The sequence below is a fragment of the Lissotriton helveticus genome, chromosome 9 (genome assembly GCF_964261635.1).
Source record: "Lissotriton helveticus chromosome 9, aLisHel1.1, whole genome shotgun sequence".
NCBI classification, from domain to species: Eukaryota; Metazoa; Chordata; class Amphibia; order Caudata; family Salamandridae; genus Lissotriton; species Lissotriton helveticus.
The window spans coordinates 374,977,242-375,003,542 of record NC_136070.1 but is presented as its reverse complement, the minus strand read 5'-3'; the positions used below and the strand labels follow the sequence as shown (position 1 = coordinate 375,003,542).

Sequence of the window (26,301 nt, the reverse complement as noted above, 5' to 3'; positions counted from 1 at the left end):
CACCATCTTACTGTTGGCGAGCGTGAGCGAGGAAAAAACTCTGCTGCACTATGCTCCGTGGAGTTTTCTGCAGTCCACGAGCTCCGTGGAGTGCAGAAAACTCATCAAACTCTGCGAATGGAGTAGAGTTCTCCGTCCAGGCCTAGTTGTGATGAGATCCTTCCTGATATCTGTCAAGGAGTCTATCTAAAATAAACAGATTGTAGAAGAAATGTCACAGCCTACCGAGAGAATCTCTAGTGCATGTAGTACAATAGCTAGAATTAAACAAGCTACATGACCATATCCATTGATCAGGTATGTGTATGCTGAACTGAATATTAACCCATTTCCAACCAGAAACCGAGGCCAACAACATTCCCTGGGAGAAGGAAGATATTGAAAGATGTTTCCTCCAAATGATTCTAACATACAGGCAAGACTGAGTAACACCCCTTTTGTCTATATTATGCAAGAAAGGGAACGTGATTTATTGGAATTTGCGGTTGATCATTTTAGCATTGTATGGAAAGTAGATTGAAAAATTGTTACTCACTTTTGACTTTTGTAGGGATCAGTAAATATCCTCTTTCATCTGTGACATTTGATTTAACTAGTTTGTTATCTCCTTAACTTAAGGCACATTTCAAGAAGACAAGGAAGGACCTCTAATCAACTTTTTTAAAGTAGCTAGTGGCGTAGATGGTGAGATGACATCCTCTGACACCTTTGACTGGCCAAGGTATTTTACAGCATCTTCTCCTTTGTATTCTATGTTCACATTGTTTTGGGTGGGGGCATTTTTTCTGTGACCAAAGCTAGATTGGTTTGTTAATGTGTTTTGTGTGTCTAGAGAGTGTAATGTTTCAATGGTTGTCCCAGTGACCTCTGCTGTGTTAGTTATTGCTTTAAGCATGTCTATGGCATCCCCATGGGTTGCTACCTGCCTTGCAGTATTTGTATGACTTATTGGGAATCATTATCGTGGGAAAACACTGGCTTCAGAGTCACTTGTGATATATTTCATGGCAAAACATTTCTGATACTCCACACAGAACCCTATCTACTTATATGGAAACTGTCTGTTTTACTCTTTTCTATAGCTAAATAACTAATGAGGTATTAGTGCATGTAGAACTCCTACATAAGTGTCTTGTACTGTATTTAAAACTGTGACGCTACAAGAAACATTGGCGTGTTGTAAACACTGAGCCCTGGGGAACGGACCTGTTAAAAGAGTAGTACAGCACCCAAGGTGACAAATTGATATTTCACCAGCTATTACAATGTTGAGTCCAAAGCAGCCATTTAAATATTTTTACCAAATGTACTTTCATTGTAAATTTCGCCTCCAAATATGTTGGTTTTAAAGCAATATGAAGTGCCTACTTGAATCTTTCCACATCTATCCGTAATACAGCATCCCTTCAGGATAATGTCAGCTGTATCTGTCTTTTGGAGCATGATCTTCTCCCTGCTTTCAGTTGCTTTCAGGCATGCTCCAACTAACACATGCACGGACACCAGAAATACAACGTTTCACATATCGCCCTTACAGAGCATATTGCACACTGCTCTGTGCAATGGTATTGATGTCCATCTTCTGTTCCTCTTCACAAATCTTTTATTATTTTGTTCTATGCTGGCATTCAAGAGCTAAGTAGGCTCCGGTACTACCAGGACGACATTCATTGCATTCTATATTTCTCTAACTGAAGTGATTAAAAAAACGTATAAAAGACAGGACTTTGAGAAGATGGGGCAACGTCTATGGTAATGAAGTGTGGATGTGATATGAGGTCATTGTATGATCACAGGTGAGCTCACGGAGCGCCATGATCTTCCCCAAGGGGACTTTCTATTTCATGCAGCCCTGACAGTGGCTGTCAGAAAGCACTGGCGGAAAGTACTGGTGGAACAGGACTCGTTCCTCTCCTGTCAATATGTAGTACTGGCAGTGGGAACTATTAAGGCAGTGACTTGTATTTATCAGCGGATTACCCAGGACTTGCGCCAACTCCTGACAGCGTTGCGACCCAAATGGGAGGCAGACCTGGGGGAACCCAATGAGGAAAAACCTTGGGGGGAAGTTGTCGAGAGGGCGTGGAAGAACTCTCGGAATGCGCACTTTCAGCTAATCCAATTCTATGTTTTACATAGGGCATACTTAACACCAGCAAAATCAACGACTATTTTGGGGCGTCGTCCGCTTGTTTCTGTTGTACTCTGGAGGAGGCGAGGTTTCTACACATGTTCTGGGACTGCCCGCAATTGGAGTACTAGTGGCAAGGGGTGACGACTACCTGGGCGACTGTGACGGAGATAGCCATGACACCAAGGGTTTGCTTGTTGCACTGGTTTCCGCACACTGCTAAGACCAAAATCACCATCAAGTTAATTGATCTGGGGTTAGTCCTGGCAAAAGAGAACTTACTACCCTTGGGAGGCAAGACAGGGGCCTACTCTTGTGCTCTGGCATAGGGAGCTTGTGAAGTGGGCAGAGAGTGAAGGGAACTACAGACTATGCATGGCTAGGCGTAATGGGGGCGAGACATCGATGGAAATGGCTCGGGCGTGGGTGGCGCTCGTGGAACTGGCTAAGCACCCGACTGATGATGAAGAGGGTGTACTTGGTGAGATGGAGGGCGCACAGGCCAATTGAAGCGACTGACACTTGATGGGGGAGGGGCATGATGAGACCGATGAGTGCCTGGTAAGGACTCTCCCCCAGTGTTCCTGGTCTGCCCTAGATTGAAATCTGTGAGGTGAGGATTCTGGTGGGTGATGCAGGGGATCTGGGCGACTCCCTGAGTATTTTAGGGGCCAGCGGCATGATTGGGGGAATGGATGGGGTGGGGGGGCTTTGTTGGGGCGATTAAGGACCTGTGGGGTGGGTTGGGAGTTTTCTATTTGAATCTGCATTTTGGGCTGTAACATACAGGGAGGTGAACAGAGCTGTATATTGGGCTAACTACGGGGAGATGGCGGGGAACCAGTAGTGTGCTCCTGGGGGCCCCTGACGAGACTCTTTGCTTGCAGCCTGCTCTGGGAAGGTCACAGGAATGCTAATGTATATACTTGTAATGCATATTGCCTTCCCAACTACTTCTCTATGATAACTATGGGGCTGTGTGTATGGCTTTTTTCAGAAAACCAATAAAAATCTGTTTAAAAAAAAATGATATGATCATAGGTCATATATGTCAGGTTTGTAACCAATGTTCCACGGGAGCGAAGAAGAATCCACACACCTCCAAGGCACAGAAGCAAGAATGCGAAATAAATTACACACTCCTGTCTACTGTCCCCTAAAAGTATGAGGGAAGTACCCTAGGAGTGTCCACCACTCTCCTCATACGAAGGGGGGGGGGGTAAGCAGGATACAGCAGGAATAGTCGTAGATGGATGTCCAGGCTAGAAAACAAAATAAGCAGTACATATATATATCATTCCTTCACTAACCTTTAAGCAGGAGTCATTGACATGCGTGATCATACAGGTGTGCTTACCCCAATTGAAGCTTAGGCAGGCTTTCTCGAGGAGTTCAATGAAAAGCAGCCAAGTAAGTGAGCCACGAGTAGTGGGGAATAGAACCCTCGAGGGACATACACACCAGACCAACTCATAAAAAATACAAAAAAGAAATGGGGAATGTGAGGAGCACCGGCCGGCTGCTGTGGGCTGAAACAGCGGAGCAGTGCACACCCACACGAGGTGAGACACCCGGCCCTCTAAGAAACAAGGGCGGAGCGCTCACTCTCTCAGGAAGGGTTTCAACAAGCAAAGAAAACTCGCCAGGTATATCAATCATCCAAGCGAAGACAGAAACAAAATACGAGCAAAAGAACGCCCGCAAAATGCGTGTGAAATGTAAGGGAGGTCGCGAGCAACTCTCGCGTAGAATTTTGAGAAATGCCTTAGCTCGGCAAAGGACGCTTTCACTCACAAACACCCATCCAGGGATAGAAGGGACCAGGGAATGAAGTTCCAGAAACAGGAACCAGGGAACACGGAGATTCAGCAAGACGCCACAGAACTTCGCGCCAGGAACCAGGAAGAGAAAAGGTGGGGGCGTGGTACCGGAACAGTAAGCCAAGCAAAGGCTACGTTCTGCCGTGCCCCTTTTTACTAGTTAGGGAGCGTCTCCAAAGAACAGGCTGTATGTGAGTAGGGACCGGGTAAAAAGAGCATAGCCCCCATAACCTCGCATGTCAATGCTATCGATTCCTAACAGTACCCCCCCCAAAGGCCGACTCAGGGGACCAGGCTTAGCGGGATGTAGTCTGTGGAATTGTCGGATCAATCTCGCTGCATGAATGTGTTCTGCAGATTCCCATGATCTGTCCTCTGGGGGATATCCTACCCAATCTATCAGGTACTGTAGTTTGCCTCTTCTGTGGTGAGAATCTAGTATTTTGTTTACTTCGTATTCTTCATTATCATCAATTTGTACCGGGGGAGGAGGGATGTCAGGGACAACTGAAGGGATATATTTCTTTAACAAGGAGCTGTGGAACACAGGATGTATTTTCATGCACGGGGGTAGGATCAACTTCAGGGTGACAGGGGTGATGATTTTTTCAATGGGGAAGGGACCGATAAACCTAGGTTGGAGCTTTTTGGATCCTTCCATCTTTAAGTTTCTAGTGGATAACCACACTTTCTCTCCTATGGTGTACATGGGTTCAGGTCTTCGGTGTTTATCAGCTTGTCTTTTCATAGCTTCTTTGGCCTTACTTAACTCTGTCTTGGATTTTTCCCATACAGACTTGATCTGAGCATGGTGTTCCTCAAGGGAGGGTATTGAGGAATCTTTGTGAGGGACATTAATAGGGATCATCCTAGGGTGTTGGGCCTGGACAAAAAACAAAGGGGATGTATTTGTAGCGGAATGAGTAGAATTATTGTACGCAAATTCAGCCAAAGGTAAGGCTTGAACCCAGGTGGATGGGAGGGATGTCAACAAACAGCGCAAAAATTGTTCTAGCGTTTGATTTGTCCTTTCTGTTTGTCCATCAGTTTGGGGGTGATATGCAGTGGATAATCTGTGATCTATCCCCAACTGTGAACACAACCCTCTCCAGAACTTTGAGACAAACTGTGGACCCCTGTCTGAGATGATAACCGAGGGTAACCCATGTAATTTGACAATCTCTTTCAGAAAGACTGAAGCTAGTTCTTTGGAGGACGGTACTGTTTTCAAAGGAATGAAATGTCCCATTTTGGACAGTAAATCAACAACTACGTAGATTGTGGTAAAACCTTGACAAGAGGGCAAGTCCGTCATGAAATCCATGCTAATTGTGTGCCAGGGCTGAGGAGGAATGGCTATGTTCTTTAGGAGTCCAGTGGGAGCGCAATGCGACGCCTTTTGGCGAGCGCAAGTGGAGCACGCTTGTACAAATGTGGCTACATCTTTGAACATAGACTCCCACCAAAACCACCTGTTACACAAGTCATGTTTTTTTTTTAACACCTGGATGGCCCGCCAAGGTACTGTTATGACACCATTTGATAATGGTCTGTCTCAACTCTGCAACAGGGACAAACAATTTATCGTCATGATAAAATAACCCATCTCTAATGGAATGTAGGGGTTTATTCAACCACTCTTCCTGTGAAGTATCTGTGAGGAGTTGTTTGATTTGTTCAAGAAGAGTATGATCTTTTTCACCCACTCCCAGGATCTTGTTCTCAGGTATTATGAAACAGGGTTGTTCTTGTTCCAAGGGTTGTTCATGACCTAGTCTTGACAGGGCATCAGCTTTCCCTTGTTGTATCCCAGGACGATAAGTGATTATAAAATCATATTCACTGAAAAACAATAACCACCGCATTTGTCTGGGCGTGAGAGCTCTAGCTGATTTAAAGAATTGAAGATTTTTGTGGTCCGAATATGTGGTGACCACATGGGGAGATCCCAGTAAATGATGTCTCCACTCTTGGAAGGATAACTTGATAGCTAACAATTCTCTTTCTCCTATAGTGTAATTTCTCTCTGCTGGCAAAAGAGTTTTGGAGAAATACGCTATAGGATGCATGTGTCCTGTCTCAGGGTCTCTCTGTGAAAGTATACCTCCCACTGCGTATTGCGAGGCATCCGCTTCAACAAAAAAAGGTTGAGTGTTGTCAGCGTGATGAAGGATAGGAGCAGAAGTGAACTGAGCTTTTAGGTCACAAAAGGCTCTTTCTGCTTCAGCAGACCATTGAAAAGGTACGCCTTTTTTCAGGAGTCTTGTTATCGGAGCAATGATCTCAGAGAAAGGATTAATAAACCGCCGATAAAAATTGGCAAATCCGAGGAATGATTGTATTTCCTTTACTGAAGTAGGACTTTTCCAATTCACCAAGGCCTCTATTTTCTTGGGATCCATCTGCAATCCAGTAGGTTTGATAGTAAAACCCAAGAAATCCACTTCAGTGGTGTGGAACATGCTCTTATCCAATTTAGCAAATAACTGATTTTCCTTTAACTTGCTAAGAATCTTACGCACGTGTTCTACGTGGTCCTTCTCGTTCTGCGAGAATATAAGAATATCGTCGATATAGACAATAACAAAAATGTCAATATATTCGCGCAAAATGTCATTAAGAAAGTACTGAAATGCAGCCGGTGCATTGCACAGCCCAAACGGCATTACACAATACTCATAGAGCCCATAGTTGGTGCGGAATGCGGTCTTCCATTCATCGCCCTGTTTGACGCGTATTAAATGGTAAGCCCCTCTGAGATCTATCTTCGTAAAGATTTTGGCCCCCTTTATTTGTTCAAGAAGAACAGGAATCAGAGGTAGAGGATACTTGTTTTTTATAGTAATCTTATTTAAGGCTCTATAGTCCAGGCATGCCCTGAGCCCTCCTTCTCGTTTATCAATAAAAAACAAAGGAGATGATGCAGGTGAAGTGGAGTGTCTGATGAAACCCTTCTCTAGCATGTCGTCCAGATAGTTCTTAAGATACTCATTTTCTGCGGGTGTTAAAGCATAAATACGACTACTTGGCAGATCTGCTCCAGGGATTAAGTCAATTCTGCAATCATAACTCCTGTGAGGAGGTAATTTGGTTGCTTCTTGTTCATTGAACACCTCTGCGAATTCTGCATATTGCTCAGGCAGTTTCAAGTCTAGTCCCGTTTGGACTGCACAGTATAAGGGATGTTCAGGTTCTCTGGCTTCAACATAGCAATTTTTTTACAATAGGAGGAGTTCAAGGTAACTATTCTTTGAACCCAGTCTATAACCGGGTTGTGGATTTGTAACCATGGGACTCCTAAAATAACCCCAAAATTAGGAGCGTCTATGAGATCAAAAACAAGACTCTCCGAATGTCCATTATTAAAGACAATGATCACAGGCGGGGTCTGATAACTGATCATTCCTGATGACAACTCTGACCCATCTACAGCCCATATGGATTCGGGCTGGGGTTTAGCAATAAAAGATATGCCCAAGTGGTTAGCAAGTTTGATATCAAAGAAGTTTCCTGTTGCTCCGGAATCAAGAAGGACGGACATAGTAAATTGCTTTTTTCCACTGTGAGTGAGAGTAATGGGTAATGTGAAGTGTTTGACTACATGTATTTTATTGGTGGAGATCTGATGAGGGATGCAGCTTGGGGAAGTGACCTCTCTATTCCTCAAGCTTGCTAGTTTTCCGAACTGGAAACACTACTAGCTGATAGTCTGGGTGTTCTAGGACGGACTGGGCAATCTTTAGCATAATGACCACTCTTTCCGCAGTACAGGCATAAGTTTAATTTGCGCCTTTTGTCTTTTTCCTCTGCAGATAATGGACCCCGTATACCCCCGATTTGCATGGGTTCAGGAACGTCTTTGGGGGCAGGTTTCTCTATTTTAGGTAGAAAAACCCTAGGTACAAAGTTTCGTGTTCTTTCGCCCTTCCTTTCATGCAAACGATTATCTAATTTGACTACCAGATCGATGAATGAAGCACAATCTTCTGGGGGGTTCACTATCTGAGAGAGTAGGTCTTTTAGATCATCCCCCAACCCACGATAAAACAAGGACGTTCTCTTGTCCTCTGGCCAATGTGTCTCCGCCACCAACCTATTGAAGTTGGTAATGTATGACAAGAGATCTTTGGAGCCTTGCTTGAGATTGAGCAATTCGGTATCACTGGCTTGCATATAGGAATGCTTGGCAAAGAGGCTTCTCATTTTTTCCTTAAACAGATCCAAATCATAGAGTGCAGGGTCATCGTTCTGGACTAAGGGTACTGCCCACTCGGCCGCATTCCCCGCAAGATAGGAGATTATAAAGTCGACCTTGGCTGAATCATCAGGAAAAGAAGCAGTCCTACACAAAAACTGAAGGTGGCATTGGTTCATGAAAATATTGTATTTAGTGCTATCCCCCGAGAAACGTTCGGGCATGGCCAGTGGAACAGGATTAGGGGTGTGTACAGTGACTTGAACCGGGGAACTGTGTGACCCTCCGCTAGCCCCTTGTTCAGTTGCAGGAGGGGGTAAGGTGAACCTAGCAGGGTGTATGTAGTTTTTTCTGGTTTTAGGTATGGTGCCTGTCTCTCTCTCTCCTGCTCGTAGCTGCTGCACCTCAGCCATGAGTCTTTGATTTTCTACCCCCAATCTACCTACTTCTGTCTGAAGGGCTACTAAGGCTGCGGTGATGTCCTCCATAGAATGTGCCTGGAGTTCTACAGGGATTACCGAAGGGTCAGGATTCATCTTCGCTCAGGGGAATGTGTTTTCGTGCGCTTGGCTTTCTGTCAGGTTTGTAACAAATGTTCCACGGGAGCGAAGAAGAATCCACACACCTCCAAGGCACAGAAGCAAGAATGCGAAATAAATTACACACTCCTGTCTACTGTCCCCTAAAAGTATGAGGGAAGTACCCTAGGAGTGTCCACCACTCTCCTCATACGAAGGGGGGGGGGGGGTAAGCAGGATACAGCAGGAATAGTCGTAGATGGATGTCCAGGCTAGAAAACAAAATAAGCAGTACATATATATATCATTCCTTCACTAACCTTTAAGCAGGAGTCATTGACATGCGTGATCATACAGGTGTGCTTACCCCAATTGAAGCTTAGGCAGGCTTTCTCGAGGAGTTCAATGAAAAGCAGCCAAGTAAGTGAGCCACGAGTAGTGGGGAATAGAACCCTCGAGGGACATACACACCAGACCAACTCATAAAAAATACAAAAAAGAAATGGTGAATGTGAGGAGCACCGGCCGGCTGCTGTGGGCTGAAACAGCGGAGCAGTGCACACCCACACGAGGTGAGACACCCGGCCCTCTAAGAAACAAGGGCGGAGCGCTCACTCTCTCAGGAAGGGTTTCAACAAACAAAGAACACTCGCCAGGTATATCAATCATCCAAGCGAAGACAGAAACAAAATACGAGCAAAAGAACGCCCGCAAAATGCGTGTGAAATGTAAGGGAGGTCGCGAGCAACTCTCGCGTAGAATTTTAAGAAATGCCTTAGCTCGGCAAAGGACGCTCTCACTCACAAACACCCATCCAGGGATAGAAGGGACCAGGGAATGAAGTTCCAGAAACAGGAACCAGGGAACACGGAGATTCAGCAAGACGCCACAGAACCTCGCGCCAGGAACCAGGAAGAGAAAAGGTGGGGGCGTGGTACCGGAACAGTAAGCCAAGCAAAGGCTACGTTCTGCCGTGCCCCTTTTTACTAGTTAGGGAGCGAATCCAAAGAACAGGCTGTATGTGAGTAGGGACCGGGTAAAAAGAGCATAGCCCCCATAACCTCGCATGTCAATGCTATCGATTCCTAACAATATAGAAGAGAGGCTTACAATTTGTTGGCTATGATACATGCACCTGCGTGTACACATGACAACTATATCATATACACTTCTTTTGTAGCATAAAAGGCACGTAACAAGCCTGTAACATTGGGGCTACTGCTGATATAGGTAAATATATTTTAATATTCATGGAAAAACCAAAGGGTAAAATGAATGTTCTAGTTAGGTGAAAATTACAGTTAAAATATAAGCTTAAAAACCACTGAAATTGACCAGTTATAGCTAACTGAATTCACTATGACTCATGCCTTCACCATACAGTGTTGCCATCACTGATGTCATTTCAGATGGGTTCAGTGATGTTATCAATGTCATAAAATATGCCATTAGTGATGTACTGCGTAAGTAGCACGTGGCACGAGTTATAGTTACTCGATGCTGCCCCCGGGGGCACGGAACACTTTGAGGACGGGGGCACAACACTCCTCCCCCAAAATTTATATAGTATGTGCTTGGGATCCCTGGTTTCAATCTACCATTAGAAGGCCCTAGGGAGATGGGGGGGGGAAGCTCTCGGGGCAGGTAAAACATTGGGGAGGGTGCCGCATGCATGCCACCGCCCCAGATTTTAAATACAAACTTAAAATCTACCAAGTCCTGGCCCACCTCAGGGGTGAATATTTAAAAAAAAATATTCCCATGATACCCCGGTACATAAAAAAATTATATTTATTGGTTACCCCATAGGTTGGGGTGTTAGATCCGTCTGGGACCCATACCCCACTTACTCCCCCTTCCCCCCCCCCACGAGGCTTAGGGAGCAATGTTTCCCAACCCTGCCACCCTAGAAGTTTAAAAAAACTTTTGTTTCAGGACACAGGGACTCAGTCCCTGAGTCCTAAAATGGTTACCAAACTCCTTTGTGAATGTGAGGCAGCCAGTCAGATCTTATCTTTTGAGGTACTGCTGCGTCTCCAGATTTTGGTACATTTTGACTTAGTTTCTCAGTAACACAGAAAAGTTAACTTTTTGAACCAAGTTCTGTAGCTGTGTCTAAAGTTCCCATGGGAAATTGCTTGGAGAAAACGCGTTTTGGACACCCTGTTTTCTTGCCCCCTGCTTGACAGATCACCTCAAATCTTTATGGGAAAGGGCATAGGTTAATGAGCCTTTTTTGGAAAGCTTCATGAAAATTTGTCAAATGGCTTAAAAGTTATTAGCAAATCAAAAAATAAATGTACGGACTATAACTATTTTGTAGTATATATGGTTCACATTTGCCGTAGTATCTAAGAGTGGATGCCACAGAAGGCTGTAAAATTAAAAATGGTTATTCTTAGTGTTAGATTTGGGAGTCTCTAGTTGGCAGAGTAGGTACCTTTGACCAAATAGGGACCCTTGTGTCTAGTCAGGGTAAGAGGGTACGCTCCCAAAATAACCCCTGCTCACCCCCTTGGTAGCTTGGCACAAGCAGGCAGGCTTATCTTTGAGGCAGTGCGGCGACTCAACGAATCTTCTGAGCCGCGACAGGCCCTGCAACATGCTTCCCCTGTTATGCGACGGCATCTGCTGCGACGGCGACACTCTTCTCCGGCAATGCAAGGCGCTTTGGTGATGCGATGCGACAGCGGGCACACCCTTCTTCAGTGATGTGACGACAGCGGCTGCTGTGGCCTCGCGCTACTTCTTCGTTTGTCTTTCTTCCTGCTCCTTGCGACACACAGTCCCTCAGAAGGCCCAGCACAACAGCAGGCACTTCAAATTCCCAGCAAAGGAATTCAGGGGAGCTGGTTGGTGAAGTCTATTATCCCTGAGACTTCAGCAGGAGGCAAGCTCTATTTCCAAGCCCTTGGAGCTCTTCTAGAAGATGATGAAAGTTGCACAAAGTCCTTTCTCATTTCTTTGGCAGTCAGGCAACGACTGCAGGCCAATCCCCCAAACAGCACTCGGCTTAGGGATAGTCTCCTCCTTCAGTTTCTCTCTGGTTCCTCTCCTCCGCAAAGGTTCTTCTTGTTTCCCAGAAGTGATCGAAAGTTCTGGGGTCTGAGTCCCCTCTTTTATACAGCAAAATCCTTTGTCTCTGAAGGCAGAGAGTGTCTGTACCTAGTCCAAACCAGTTCTGGTCAGTCCTGGAGCACTTTGTTGACCAGACTCCTTCTTTCCTTCGACAGTGTGGGCCAGGGACATCAGACGCACAACAGGAGGTGGAGCCAGCATTGTGGGAGGCAGGCACAGTCCTATTCAGGTCCCAGGTGCTCCCCTCCCCTCACTCTACATGCAGATGGGTCTATTCAGCCCCGTGCTGACTCAACCTGTCTCCTGGAATCCCCCAGCCCCTGTCACTCAAATTCCAGACAAGGAATACACAACCTAGCAGAGGGAGGCTTGGACAGTTAGGCAAGAAAATACCTATTTTCTAAAAGTGGTATTTTCAAACACAGAATGTTAAAACCAACTTCACTAAAAGATGTATTTTATCATTCTGAGTTCACGCATACTAAACTCGAATTTCTACCTACTTCCCTGAGTCAGTTAGGATTATAAGATGTTATAATGAAACTGCCAGTCTGGCCTATGGGGAACAGGTAGCCTTGCAATAGTGAAAAACGAAAATGGCTGTAATTCACTATTAGGACATGCCACACACTTCAGGGCATGCCCTACCTTTTATCTACAATGCACCCTACCCATTGGGCCTACCATAGGGGTGACTAATATGCAGAAATGGGCAGGTTTAGGGGCTGGCAAGTAGGTGCACTTGCCAGTCAACATGGCAGTACCAGACTGCACACAGGCTCAGCAATTGCAGGCCTGAGACACACTTTACAGGCTGCTTCTGTGGGTGGCACAACCAGTGCTGCAAGCCCACCAGCAGCATTTCATTTACAAGCCCTGGGCACACACAGTACACTGTACTAGGGTCTGACAAGTAAACCAAACCAGCCAACCATGGAGTCACTAATCCATACATCAATTTACAATAGGGAGCACTTGCACTGTATTACTGAATAGCACTGGCACAGTGCCCAAACCATCTATAACCAGCAAAAGCACATGAGGCAACAACAAAAAATGGGAGACCCACACCAATGGTGCCAGGTCTAACACATGTCCCCTCCAGCTTAGGCGGAAAAATCTGGACAGACCATGAGCATTGGCGTGTTCTGTACCAGGGCGGTGTTCCACTGTGAAATCCATCCCCTGTAGGGAAATGGACCACCACAGCAGCTTTGGATTCTGACCCCTCATCGGCAATAACCATCTGAGGGGCCTGTGGCCTGTCTGAACCCGGAAGTGGGTTCCAAACAAGTATGGTCTCAACTTCTTCAGTGCCCAGACCACAGCAAATGCCTCATGCTCAATTGCACTCCACCTCTGTTCCTGTGGAAGTAACCTCCTACTGATGAAGGCTACGGGTTGATCTAGGCCCTCCTTATTTATCTGTGTCCCTATTTATCTGTGACAAAACAGCCCCCACACCGTGCTCTGAAGCGTTTGTTTGAATGATAAACTCTCTTGAGAAGTTGGGTGCCAGGTACACATGGCAGTTTTCAGGGCCTCAAAAGCTTTCTGACAGGTGTCAGTCTAAATCACTTTCTTGGGCTTCTTCCTGGAAGTCAGCTCTGTCAGGGGGGCAACAATGCTGCCATACCCCTTGAAAACCTCCTGTAATACCAAGTGAGTCCTAAAAAGGCTCTCACCTCTGTCTGGGTCTTGGGGGGTTCCCAAGCCAGGATGGTCTCAATCTTGGGCTGCAGGGGCACCACCAGGCCACTCCTAACCTGGTGTCCCAAGTACACCACGGAACCCTGCCCGATCGTGAGGCCTGCTCTCCGCAGCGCCATCAACACTTCTCAGAGGTGGCGCAGATATTCTTCCCAACTGGTGCTGAACACCGCAATGTCATCCAGGTAGGCGGCACTGAACTCTTCCAGTCCAGCCAACACTTGATTGACCAACCTCTGAAAAGTGGCAGGGGCATTCTTCATCCTAAAGGGCATAACCCGGAACTGATAGTGCCCATCTGGTGTGGAGAATGCTGACCTCTCTCTTTTCCCATCAGTCAAGGCGATCTGCCAGTACCCAGACGTCCAGTCAAACGTGCTGAGGTACCGGGTAGCCCCTAAACGATCAATCAGCTCATCAGCACCGAGGATGGGGTGCGTGTCAGTCCTCGTGACTGAATTGAGCCCTCGGTAGTCCACACAGAACTGGAGTTCTGGCGTGGCACCCGGTGCGGCAGCCTTTGGGACCAAGACCACTGGGCTGGCCCAAGGACTGTTAGAGGACTCAATCACCCCTAACGCAAGCATCTTGGATACCTCCTCCTTGATAAAAGCTCTCAACCTGTCAGTCACCCTGTAAGTTTTGTGCTCCACAGGAGGGCTGTCTCCAGTGTCCACATCATGGATGCACCAATCTGTGACACTGGGAATCAGGGAAAACAAATCCGAAAACTGTCCCAGCAACTGGTGACAGTCATTCTGTTGCTCTGACAGGTCAGGAAGAGGCTCAGTCTCCTCCTCCATTCCAGCATCTGTTGCTAAGAGCATGCCCACTTCGGACCTCTCCAAGTGGGGCTTCAGGCGGTTGACATGCAGGACCCGCAAGGGGTTCCTGGGAGACCGCTAGTCCACCAAGTAGGTAACAGGACTTTTGCGCTCCACCACCTCAAATGGTCCGGTCCACTTATCCTGGAGCGCACAGGGCTCCACTGGGGCCATGACCCACACTTTCTGACCAGGCTGAAGCTCCACCAGAGTGGCATTCTGGTCGTACCTCCGCTTCATCTTCTCCTGGCTGGATTCCAGATTTGCCTCGGCGAGTTGTCTGAAACGCCTAGTCTGGTTCCTGAGGGCCAGCATGTAGCTATATGCATCCTGGAGAGGTTTCCTGGGACATTGCTCGCAGACTTCCTTGACCAGACTCAGAGGTCCTCTCACTGGGTGACCATAGAGAAGTTCTAAGGGGCTGAACCCTAGATATTTCTGTGTCACCTCACGGTACGCAAAGAGAAGGCATGGTAAGAGGATGTCCCACTTACGCCTCCTGGGTTCTTCCAGACCCATAATCATGCCCTTGAGGGTCCAGTTGAACCTTTCAACCAGCCCATTACTTTGGGGGCGGTAAGGAGTGGTGAACTTGTATGTTACCACGCACTCCTGCCACAGGGAGTTCATATACTTGGAAATGAAGTTTGTACCTCGGTCAGACACCACCTCTCTAGGGAACCCCACACAGGAGAAAATTCCCATCAGTGAGCGTCCCACCACGGGGGCCGTCACTGTCCTGCGAGGGATGGCTTCCGGGTACTGGGTGGCATGGTCCACCAAGACCAGGATGAACCTGTTGCCCATGGCTGTCTTGGGGTCCAGTGGCCCCACAATGTCAATAGCCACCTGTTCAAAGGGGGGCGCTGACCACAGGGAATGGCTGGAGAGGAGCCTTTTGTTTCTTCCCACTCTTTCCACTTGCCTGGCAAGTCTGACAGGTCCTGCAATGAGTATCTGAACTCTTGAGCATTTGGGGCCAATAAAAGTGGGTGACAAGCCTCTCAAAGGTCTTGTCCTGCCCCAAATGTCCTGCTAAAGGCACATCATGAGTTAGCCCCCCCAGTAGGAAGGCTTTGAAGAGCTGGGGTACCACCAGCACATGGACTGACCGAGGCTCGGCAACGTTAGGCTCACTATACAGGAGACCATTCTCCCAGTAGATCCAATATGATGCAGACTGATCGCCTCCTGCCTGGTTTGCAGCCTCCTGCCTCAATCCCACAAGAGAAGGGCACTTATTCTGCTCCTTGCAAATCTCTTCGCTGGAGGGTCCTCCATCCTGCTGCCAATGGGTCAGCTCAGGTAAGACCCCCAGTTCAGCTACCTGTTCCCCTGTAGGCTCCTGGGCATCGTCCTCAAGGTCTGCCTCCTCCTGAAACGTGGGAACTTCGGGGGCCAGTTTCCCACACCCCCTGCCTCTCCTCTTTAAGGCAGTCACCTGGGCCTCCCTCTCAGGCTCCAAGTCCTCTTGAACACCCTTACTGGCTGGCATGGACCGTGTGTTCACACACGCCCCTCCAGGCAGACCCAACATCTCCAAATGAGCTTTGCGCTCCACCCTATCCCAAGGGGAGCTCTCCAAAGCGTTACACAACAGACAATCAACAGGCATGGCCGGCCTCACAGCTACTTGAAGAGTCCCTGAGATCCCCCCCACTCAAAGGGAACCTGTGCCACCTTGCAGTGGCTCTCTGTGTTGTCAGCGGCAACAACTGGGTTAAATGCATTGGGGACCACCTGATTTTCAGACACCAGGTGACACTGACAGCTGTCACACTGGCTCCTGTGTCTCTAAGAGCCTCCACTCTATGGCCATTGTCTGTACTTTTTAGTGTTATCAGGCAGCTGGGTCCTGGGGACCATCTCACTGTCTCCTAAAGAGACAAGGGGCATCTCTGCGGGACCCCACCCACCTTGGGCACCCATCTCCTCTCCCATGGCTACACTCGCCATCTGCCGGGGTGGAGCACCAGGGGGTGCTGTCTCTCTATACTGTGGGCACTGGGGATCAACAGACTTATGGCCCACTTCACCACACTTGAAGCACTTCAGTTATCCCCTATGAACAGGTCTACCTATCGGGGCCCGGGCTTCTTCTCAGGGGGAGGCTGGAAACCTTTCCCTTGGGGATTACTTTGGAGCCCTTTCTGGAACTCCCTCTGTTTACCCTTGTCCCCCCCACTCTTCTGCTGGGGAGACTGCCCAATCTTGGCGGAGTCTCCCACGTGACCCTTGTGGACCCGGGTACTCACCCAGCGGTCCCCCTCCTCAGCAAGCTTCCTAGAGTTAGTCCGCCTGCTATCAATAAGGTGCTGGCGTAGCTCTGGAAAACAATTACTTGACAAGTGCTCCCATGCAATTAAATCAAAGAGTCCCTCAAAATCATTTACTTTGCTGCCCTTCACCCAACCATCCAATGCTCTACAAAAAAAAGTTACATACTCTACCCAGGTGCTTAACTCCATCTTCTTGCAATTCCTAAACCTCTGTCTATACAGTTCAGGAGTCAACCCATAACTGGACATCAATGCTTCTTTCATATGGCTATAAGAATTGTGGACTTCAGAAGGTAAGTCTGGCAAGGTATCCCGCCCTTCACTAAGGAACCACCCCCACAAACCTGCTCCCCAATCCTTCTCAGGGACCTGGTGGGAGGACATGGCTACCTCATAGGCCTTGAACCACTGCCCAATGTCATCATTCTTAAAAAATTCTCTAACCACATCCTTAGGTATGTACACCCTTGCTTCAACAGGCATGGATGGTGTGCTGCCACCAGAGGGAGTAATCTCTAAGCTCCTAGCTTTAAACTCCCTCAAACTTCTCTCATGATCCAGCCGCATTCTCTTTTCCTCTAGGGTCAATTTCCTATTCTCTAACTCCATGTGCCCACCCATCTTGAGCTTGGTCAGCTCCAATTGGTGCATCCTACTTCTCTCCATGTCCTACAACTCTTCTGGGGACAGGCCCTTGGCAGAAACACTACTACCTACTGGGGAAGTTGCTCTCCTCCCCCCTGAACCCAATGGACCTTCCAGCCTCCCATCTGCATCTTCAGCCCCCTCCACATGCTCTGGGGTGCTCCTTGCTTCGACCCAGGCCCTCAGCGCCTTTTGGAACTCATCCCTTTTGCTGAGACCGGTCATAGCAACTTTAAATCTTCTGCAGAAGTGCTTCAGCTGTCTCACATTTTAGCTTTCCAGTTTCTCTTCCTCAAAATCCCAATCCTCATATGCTATGGATGCTGCTTTACTCATCGTGGCTAAACTTGGCAGATCTTTACAAAAATAGAAAATCCCAGAAAAACAATCTACCAAAATGTATGTGGTTGCGTTTGGTCTGCACTCACTAGTAGTGTTTACCAATCACTGTATATGAGTCACAAATGCAAGTCCAGAATCCTCACCAGTGACCACCAATGTTAGATTTGGGAGTCTCTAGTTGGCAGAGGCAGGTACCTTTGACCAAATAGGGACCCTTGCGTCTAGTCAGGGGAATCACTCCCAAAATAACCCCTGTTCACCCCCTTAGTAGCTTGGCACGAGCAGGCAGGCTTATCTCAGAGGCAGTGTGTACAGCCTTTGTGAATACATACAGTAACACTGTGACAACACTACAGATGGACACCACACAAGTTGTAGTAAAAAAAATAAGTATTTTTATATAGACTTAACACAAGACCATAAACAAGAAATATCCACAATACTGTACTTTAAAAATGGTAGAAATAGCTTAGTTCTCTTTCGATAGTAAATGCGACACTTTAAGTTCAATGTACCTTTGGATGCGTAACGTTATACAACGAAGTGTTGCATTGGTTCCTTACATGCAAGAACGTTGAGCGTCGGTTCCCTACTGCTGCGTAGGGGACTGTGATGCGTGGGTTCTTCTCTGCATGGGGAGGTGATGCGTCTGTTTCTTACGGCACATCCCTGGCGATGCGACCCGCAACGGCTTGATGTGATGAAGATCGAGTGCAAATTAAACAAAATGGCGTCTACTTCTTGATGCGATAACGATGCGTGCACGCACAACGGCTGTGCGGCGACTCATCGATTCTTCTGAGCCGTGAAAGGCCCTGCGATACACTTCTCCTGTGATGCGAGGGCATCTGCTGCAACGACGACATTCTTCTCTGGCGATGCGAGGCGCCTTGGTGATGCGATGCGTCAGTGGCGACACCCTTCTTCTGTGATGAGACGACAACGGCTGCGGCGGATTAACGCTTCTCCAGCGATGCAACGGCTTCTGCTGCGACCGCAGCACTCTTCTTCGGCGATGTGAGGTGCTTCGGTGATGCGATGCCGCAGCAGCGACACCCTTCTTCAGTGATGCGACGACAGCGGCTGCCGTGGTGTCGCGCTACTTCTACGTGTGTCGCGCTTCCAGCTCCTTGCGACACACAGTCCCTCAGAAGGCCCAGCACAACATCAGGCACTTCAAATTCCCAGCAAAGGAATTCAGGGGAGCTGGTTGGTTAAGTCTGTTATCCCTGAGACTTCAGCAGGAGACACGCTCTATTTCCAAGCCCTTGGAGATCTTCTACAAGATGATGAAAGTTGCACAAAGTCATTTCTCCTTTCGTTGGCAGTCAGGCAACCACTGAAGGCCAATCCCCCAAACAGCACTTGGCTTAGGGATAGTCTTGTCCTTCAGTTTCTCTCTGGTTCCTCTCCTTAGCAAATGTTCTTCTTGTTTCCTAGAAGTGATCTAAAGTTCTGGGGTCTGGGTCCCCTCTTTTATACAGCAAAATCCTTTGTCTCTGAAGGCAGAAAGTGTCTGTACCTAGTCCAAACCAGTTCTGGTCAGTCCTGGAGCACTTTGTTGACAAGACTCCTTCTTTCCTTTGACAGTGTGGGCCAGGGACATCAGACGCATCACAGGGGGCGGAGCCACATTGTGGAAGGCAGGCACAGCCCTATTCAGGTCTCAGGTGCTCCCCTGCCCTCCCCTCACTCTAAATGCAGATGGGTCTATTCAGCCCTGTGCTGGCACACCCTGTCTCCTGGAACCCCCCAGCCCCTGTCACTCAAACTCCAGACAAGGAATACACAACCTAGCAGAGGCAGGCTTGGACAGTTAGGCAAGAAAAAACCTACTTTCTAAAAGAGGTATTTTCAAACACAGAATGTTTAAACCAACTTCACTAAAAGATGTATTTTATCATTTTGAGTTCAGGCATCCTAAACTCAAATTTCTATCTAGTGCCCTGAGTCTGTTAGGATTATAAGGTGTTATAATCAAACTGCCCATTCTGACCTTTGGGGAACAGGTAGCCTTGCAATAGTGAAAAACAAAAATGGCTGTAATTCACTATTAGGACATGCCACATCAGGGCATGTCCTATCTTTTACCTACAATGCACCCTACCCTTGGGCCTACCATGGGGTGACTAATATTACAAAATTTGAAGGTTTAGGGGATGGCAAGTGGGTGCACCTGCCAGTCAACATGGCAGTACCAGACTGCACAGAGGCTCTGCGATGGCAGGCCTGAGACACACTTTACAGGCTGCTTCCGTGGGTGGCACAAACAGTGCTGCAAGCCCACCAGCAGCATTTGATTTACAAGCCCTGGGCACACACAGTGCACTGTACTAGGGTCTGACAAGTAAACCGAACCATCCAATCATGGAGTCACTAATCCATACATCAATTTACAATGAGGAGCACTTGCACTGTGGCATTGAGTAGCAGTGGCACAGTGTCCAACGCATCTATAACCAGCAAAAACACATGAGGCAACAGCAAAAAATGGAAGGGAGACCCACGCCAATGGTTCCTGGTCTAACACTTGCATGCAATTTGTTAGCATATATTTTTATTTATTGTTATATTCTTCTATAGCTTTACCCTACCTGAGAGGTGTCAATGTGCTTTTCAGAGCCACAGACTGTGGAGACATAAGACTTGGTTACAGAATACAGTAGGTGTTCCTGAGAACAATTGAAAATACACGTAACATATTGACTTGTATCTAAGGGGGGAAATTTTATGGTACAGAAGAACTTACTTAGGAAGGAGGGGAGAGTGCAGCAGGTAAAATGAGAGAATGGAGGCCTGGAGTGGTCCAGCTGGAGATGACTCGAGCTATAAGCGCAAAGTGCAGTTGCCGGGGGTAGGAGGTGAAACATTAGCTAGTGGTGGATAGTGGAGATGAGTGAGGTAAAAGGAGGCGGGGAACAGAGAGGGTGATGGGGGAGTAGTGAAGATGATGGGGGGACAAAGAGAATGGCAGAGTAAAGATTAGTGAGAGAGGAATGGTGAGGACAGGAGAAGGGTGGACGTAAGGGAGAACTTATTTTAGATGTTGTTTGAATAGAAATATTTTAAAAAATTTGTCAAATGTGAAGATGTCTTCTTGGAATCTCATTTCAGCCAGGAGAGGGTTTTTGAGAGATTGGCTCCTCCCGAGAAGGACTGGGATTTGGGACTATAAGATATAATTTTTTCAACTTGAGTGTGAGTATCTTAGCTTCCGAGATGCTTGTTCCCTGCAAAGCTTTTTATAATGAATCCAAGAAAAATGGGCTGGACACAGTGGATAGAATATACATGATGCATTCTGGCTTTGAAAGGAAGCTGGTGTTGTTCTTCTATTAATGGATTGCTGTAATCACATTTTTTCTGGTGCCTAATACGAGTCTGGCTGCAAAAAGCAGGACTACTAAAAAAGAAGACAGTGTGTTTTGGGACTCCCATGAAAGTGGCATTTCCATAATTGATGCGAGATGGGATTAACCCTTGGCCCACTGGTTAGAATTCAGTAGAGGTCACTGAGGCTTTTACTTTTTATGTGAGTTTAGTGTAGCAATATTTGGGACTTTACTTCATGGGGAGTGAAGCCATTACATGTAGGTTCCTTTGGGCACTTCATATCTAATTTGTATTGGTTATTTCTCTGGATGAGTATGAGCTTGAAAAATTTGTGGAGACCATCCACTTGTGTAATTTATTTCAAGCAGACCGCCAGAGTGAGGATGACTTAGATGGAGTTGTTTTCTAGGAAAATCGAAGTGTCTTTCACAGATTGATGGATCTTAAAGCCATTCTCCACCATCAGAATTCTCAACAGCATCATGTTCAAACAGAGTACAGTAGGAGCAAGTGAAGATGTGTTGGGGGCCACCAAATGATGATGGTGTATTTGGAAGTTGCTGCACCCACCGTGGCCAATTATTTGTGGTTGGTGACAAATGAGCTGAACAAACTCATACCATTTCAAGTAAAGCACTTTGCGGGTTTGAAGAATAAGTCATAGTCTATGGTAATCATTAGTGTCAAAGATATACATATCTGTTTGTTTGCACAACAGTCATGCAATTATTATAAAACTTTTTATTTGGCAAAAGGTGAATACACGTTAGACAACATTCAGATATGTGTATACGCGGTTTTATACTGGCACAAACTTAACAATACATCTGAAATCACATGAATTTTACAAACCATTTACATTGGGACTGCTAATATTCGGCCATCCTGGATCAGCATCCCGCCTGGGCTCTGGGGGATCACATATTCCTCATCTGTAGTTATTCCATTTTCCCCAAATCTGAGTCCATTTGGTGGGACATCCCCTGGATTCATACACAGTTTTCTCCGTTACCATACACCAGTCCATTTCCTTTCGCCATTCCACCAATGTTGGTGGTTCCCTCGCCCTCCACCATCTAGCGATATTCCTCTTGGGAATTACCATCCCATGTGTCACCCATATCCTTTCTTTGGTGTGTAGGTCAGTAGGGCCCCAGATATTTAGAAGACATAGTTTAATATTACAGTCGATCTTGTGGCCTATTATACGTTCCATACACTTCTTCTAAGACGACCAGTATCTTTGGATTATCATGCACTCCCAGAGTGTATGTACTAAAGTGCCCTCTTGTCCATATCCCCTCATGCATCTTGCCTCCTCTCTATATCCCGCCTTTACTAACATAGGTCCCGCTTGGTATATTCTATGGAGTATTTTCTGCTGTACGAGTCTGAGCCTGGAGGATATGGCAGTCTCTCTAGGAGAGGCCAAAGTCTCAAGCCACTCGTCATCCGCCAAGGCCGGCAACATCATAGTCCCACTTGCCTCTAAGTCGAAGAAGGAGGTCTGTCGTGTTGTTGACAAGTTTTTTAAATATATTAATGATATGGCTTTGTCCTGGAGATTCCCGTCTAGGATCCTATCTTCTAGTGGGGTGGAGGCTGGTGGCGTCTCTCCCTTTGCTGTCACCGCGAGTAGCGCATGTCAGATCTGTAGATACTTAAAATACTCAGTATTAGCCAATTTATACTCTACTTGTAATTGGGCTGAGGGAAGGATTCTTCCTGCCTTTTTATGGATCCCAAACCTTAGAGATACTTACTAAGTCCCAGCGGTCGAATCCACGGGTATGTCGCAAATTGCCAAGTAGGTCGGTATCCCAGAGTGGGGTGGCTAACGTGTTCTTACCTTCCCATCCCAGGCTCCTTGTAGCAGCCCGCCACACTTGGAACGCATGTCCAGTAGGTCCCGACAATCTCTTTCTGGCGGGATTAGTATATAATGCCCCTGCAAAACTTCCTTGCGGAAGCAGCCATCTGTCCATGTGAAGTCTGTATGTACACTGATTTATAGCGGCTAATAGCGCTGCCTAATAATATTTCTTAATGTCTGGGAGATAGACTCCTCCATCATACCACCCTCGTGTAAGCTTCTGCATGACAATTCTGGGTAGTTTGCCGTCCCACAGGAGTTCTCTCAGGGCACCATCTATGGTTCTAAAGTAGACATCTCCTACTAGGTAAGGCATGTTATGTAAGACATACAAAAACTGTGAAAGGGACATCATTTTAAATAAAGCTTCACGCCCCAGCAGGGTCAGTGGGAGCGACCTCAATGCAGGACATCACTTTTAAGTCCCTGGAACGGGGGTAGAAGCTAGTGATCATCGAAATGAGTTGGGTCTTTAGAGACCCGGATCCCCAAATATTTAAATCCTGTCTCTGCTTCTGCTATATTGAAAACCGTGGGCATGGAAGGCAGCCCTCCACAAAGAACATAGATGCCAGATTTGGAGCAATTAATCGGGTATCCAGTGAATCTTCCAAATATGATGAAAATGTGGAGCACTCTATTCAGGGGATGCCAAATACAATAGAATATCATCAGCGTATAGCGAAATACTGTCTTCTCAGCCCTCCGCCCATTTGAGCCCCCTGATGATGGATCCTTCCGTATCCACATCGCCAATGGTTCGAGCACTAAAGCGAAGAGCAATGGGGAGAGAGGACAGACCTGTCTGGTACCCCTACCAAGTTTGAACACAGGAGACTTTCTAATTTTGACCACTATTTCAGCAAGTTGTTCGATATAGAGGAAGCGGACTCACCCCAAGTAGCCCGGGCCAAATCCCAGCTTCTTTAATACTGCAAACATGTAGGACCGTTCTATTATGTTTAACGCAATAGCCGCAACCAGGGACACCACAATCGTGTTGGCTCTGTCCAACACTGAGTGTAGTCTCCGCAAGTTATGAGAAGTGTTCCTGGCTGGCATAAAGCCCGATTGGTCCGGGTGTACCAGTAGTGTTATGACGCTTATTAAACGAGTGGCTAGGACTTTCGCCAATATCTTGGCTTCTGCATTGAGCAGCGATATCAGCCTATAAGACGAGCACAGATTCTTAGGTTTGCCACTTATTTGCATTACCACAATTGTCGCCAACCTCTGGTCAGTGGGAAGCAATCTCGCCTCTCTGCTCTCCCACAACATTCCAGTGAGATAGGGTGTGATCTTACTTGGGGCTAGCTTATATAATTCAATGGGCGAGCCATTTGGGCCCAATACCATTCCCATTCCCCACATGTAAGTTGTGTATGGCTTTCTCAACCTCTGTATTGTTCAGCTCCAGATCAAGTTCTGACCACTCTTCCTCAGAGATAGCAGGCAAGAAAATATCCCTCAAAAAGGAGTGCTTCTTTTTTTCTACGTGTGGCGTCTGAGACGCATATATACCACGATAATAGACACCAAAGGCATCCGCGATCTCCTGCGGCTCAGCGAGTCTCTCCCCGGACTCCAATGCGAGCTCCGCTACTACTCTACTTGTCTGTTCCCTTCGGTCTAATCAGGCCAGCAGTTTCCCAGCTTTATCCTCAACATCATAGATCTTGCTCAGCGTTGCCCTGTGCAGTGCCTTGGCCGCATCAGTGGCCACTGCAGAATACTCTTTTGTTTTTAATGTTAAGGTGTGTCTCGTCTCGGTTAGGTTTGCATCTCAAAGCTTCCCCTCTAGTTCCAGTATTTCTGTTTCTAAACACACTAATTCTACCTGCTTACGTTTTTTAACCCCAGCAATTTGAGAGATAGCGGCCCCACAAATTACAGCCTTATATGCTTCACACTGTGTCTGGGCTGAATCCACCAAATGCTCGTTTTCCTGAAAATGCAGTTCTATGCCTTGTATAATCAATAATAATAATTATAATAATATTAATATCGACATTTGTAGAGCGCAAACATCTACCTGAAACAGAGGTGTCCTGGCGCTAAGGCGAAACAGATGTGCGGGCTGGAAGAGACTGCTTTTGATACCTAGTCCTGCTGTTCTAGACTAAATAGCCAAGTTTTCAGTGCTCTCCTGAAAAGTGGCTCTTCTTCTATCAGTCTCAGGTAGTTTGGCAAGGCATTCCATAGCTTAGCGACCGTAACCGTGAGGGATCTACCTCCCATTCGCGCTTTCCTGAACCGAGGAATACACAGGTTTTGAGTATTCGATCTCAGTAGTCTATTCTGCTTGTAGCTGCATAAACGCTGTTTCAGATAGCTCGAGCATTGACCATGTAGTGAGCGGAAGGCAAATGTCTTAAATTCGATTCTCTGGACCACGGGCAGCCAATGGAGCTTCTTGATGTGCGGAGAGATATGATGGCGGAATGGTACTCGCCTAATCATTCGCGCAGCCGCGTTTTGCACCATCTGCAGTCTTTCGATCAAATATGGAGGTAAACCTACATAGAGGCCATTCGCGTAGTCTAATCTAGCCGTCACCGTAGCATGTATTATGACTCGGCGACAGTCCTCTGGTACCAGATGAATGAATTTTCGCAAGCTTTTCAATTTGACAAAACAGGTAGAAGAAACCTGCTTGGTCTGAGCTGTAAACAAGAGGTCCGTCTCCCACTTCACCCCCAGATTTTTAGCCCAGTCTGCTGGAGTGGGAGGTGGACCCATTTCCTGCGGCCACCATAGGTCTTTGTGTGGCGGAAAAGTATTTCCCCCAAAAATAACCTCTGTTTCCTCAGCATTTAGTTTCAGTTTGTTATTATTCATCCATAAGGAAATATCTTTCAACAACTCTTAAAGGCGTCGACCGATTGTTCTTTAAATGAGAACACCAACTGGGTGTCTTCGGCGTATGATATTGCATACACCCCCCAGTTGGCTATAAGTGAGAACAGCGGGCCAGGTAAATATTGAATAAGAGAGGGCTGAGTGCTGATCATTGGGGGACTCCACACCAAATCTGCTTGGGTTTAGATTTGTGTGGTTGTAGGGCAATCTGTTGTGTCAGGTTGGAGAGAAAGGATTTCAACCAACCCAAGACCAACCCCCCCCCCACACCAATATCCTTAAGTCTTTGCAACAGTCTTGAATGGTCCACCATGTCAAATGCAGCGGATAAGTCTAAGAGCACCAGCATTGCTGATGCTCCTGCGTCCACTGAGATTCTTACTGAATCTGCCACCTCCAAGAGGGCCGTTTCGGTGCTAAAACCGGGTCTGAAACCAGATTGGGTATCCTGTAGAATGCCATGTTCCTCAATAAAGGAGGATAGCTGTCTTTGTACCCACTTTTCCAGCATTTTTTGCAGGGGCTGGGAGAAGTGAGATTACTCAGATCGCCTTGCACTCCGTTAAGTTTTTTTTTAAGGGGGAGAAAAAAGGCATGTTTCCACAACTCAGGGAAAATGCCGGATGTCAGGGAAGTGTTCCAAATAAGAATCAGCATCTGTATGATCGAGTGAGCCACTATTTTCCATACTTTC

The 26,301-nt window shown here is 46.9% G+C and overlaps 1 protein-coding gene across 1 annotated transcript in view; it reads left to right on the top strand.

The window, feature by feature from the left end:
• Positions 1-26,301, top strand: part of ATG2B (autophagy related 2B) — a 1,105,913-nt gene that overhangs the window by 324,041 nt on the left and 755,571 nt on the right. Inside the window, exon 16 of the mRNA XM_078660122.1 lies at positions 619-721. Coding sequence (XP_078516248.1) covers positions 619-721 — 103 coding nt within the window. The remainder of the gene's footprint in view (positions 1-618; positions 722-26,301) is intronic.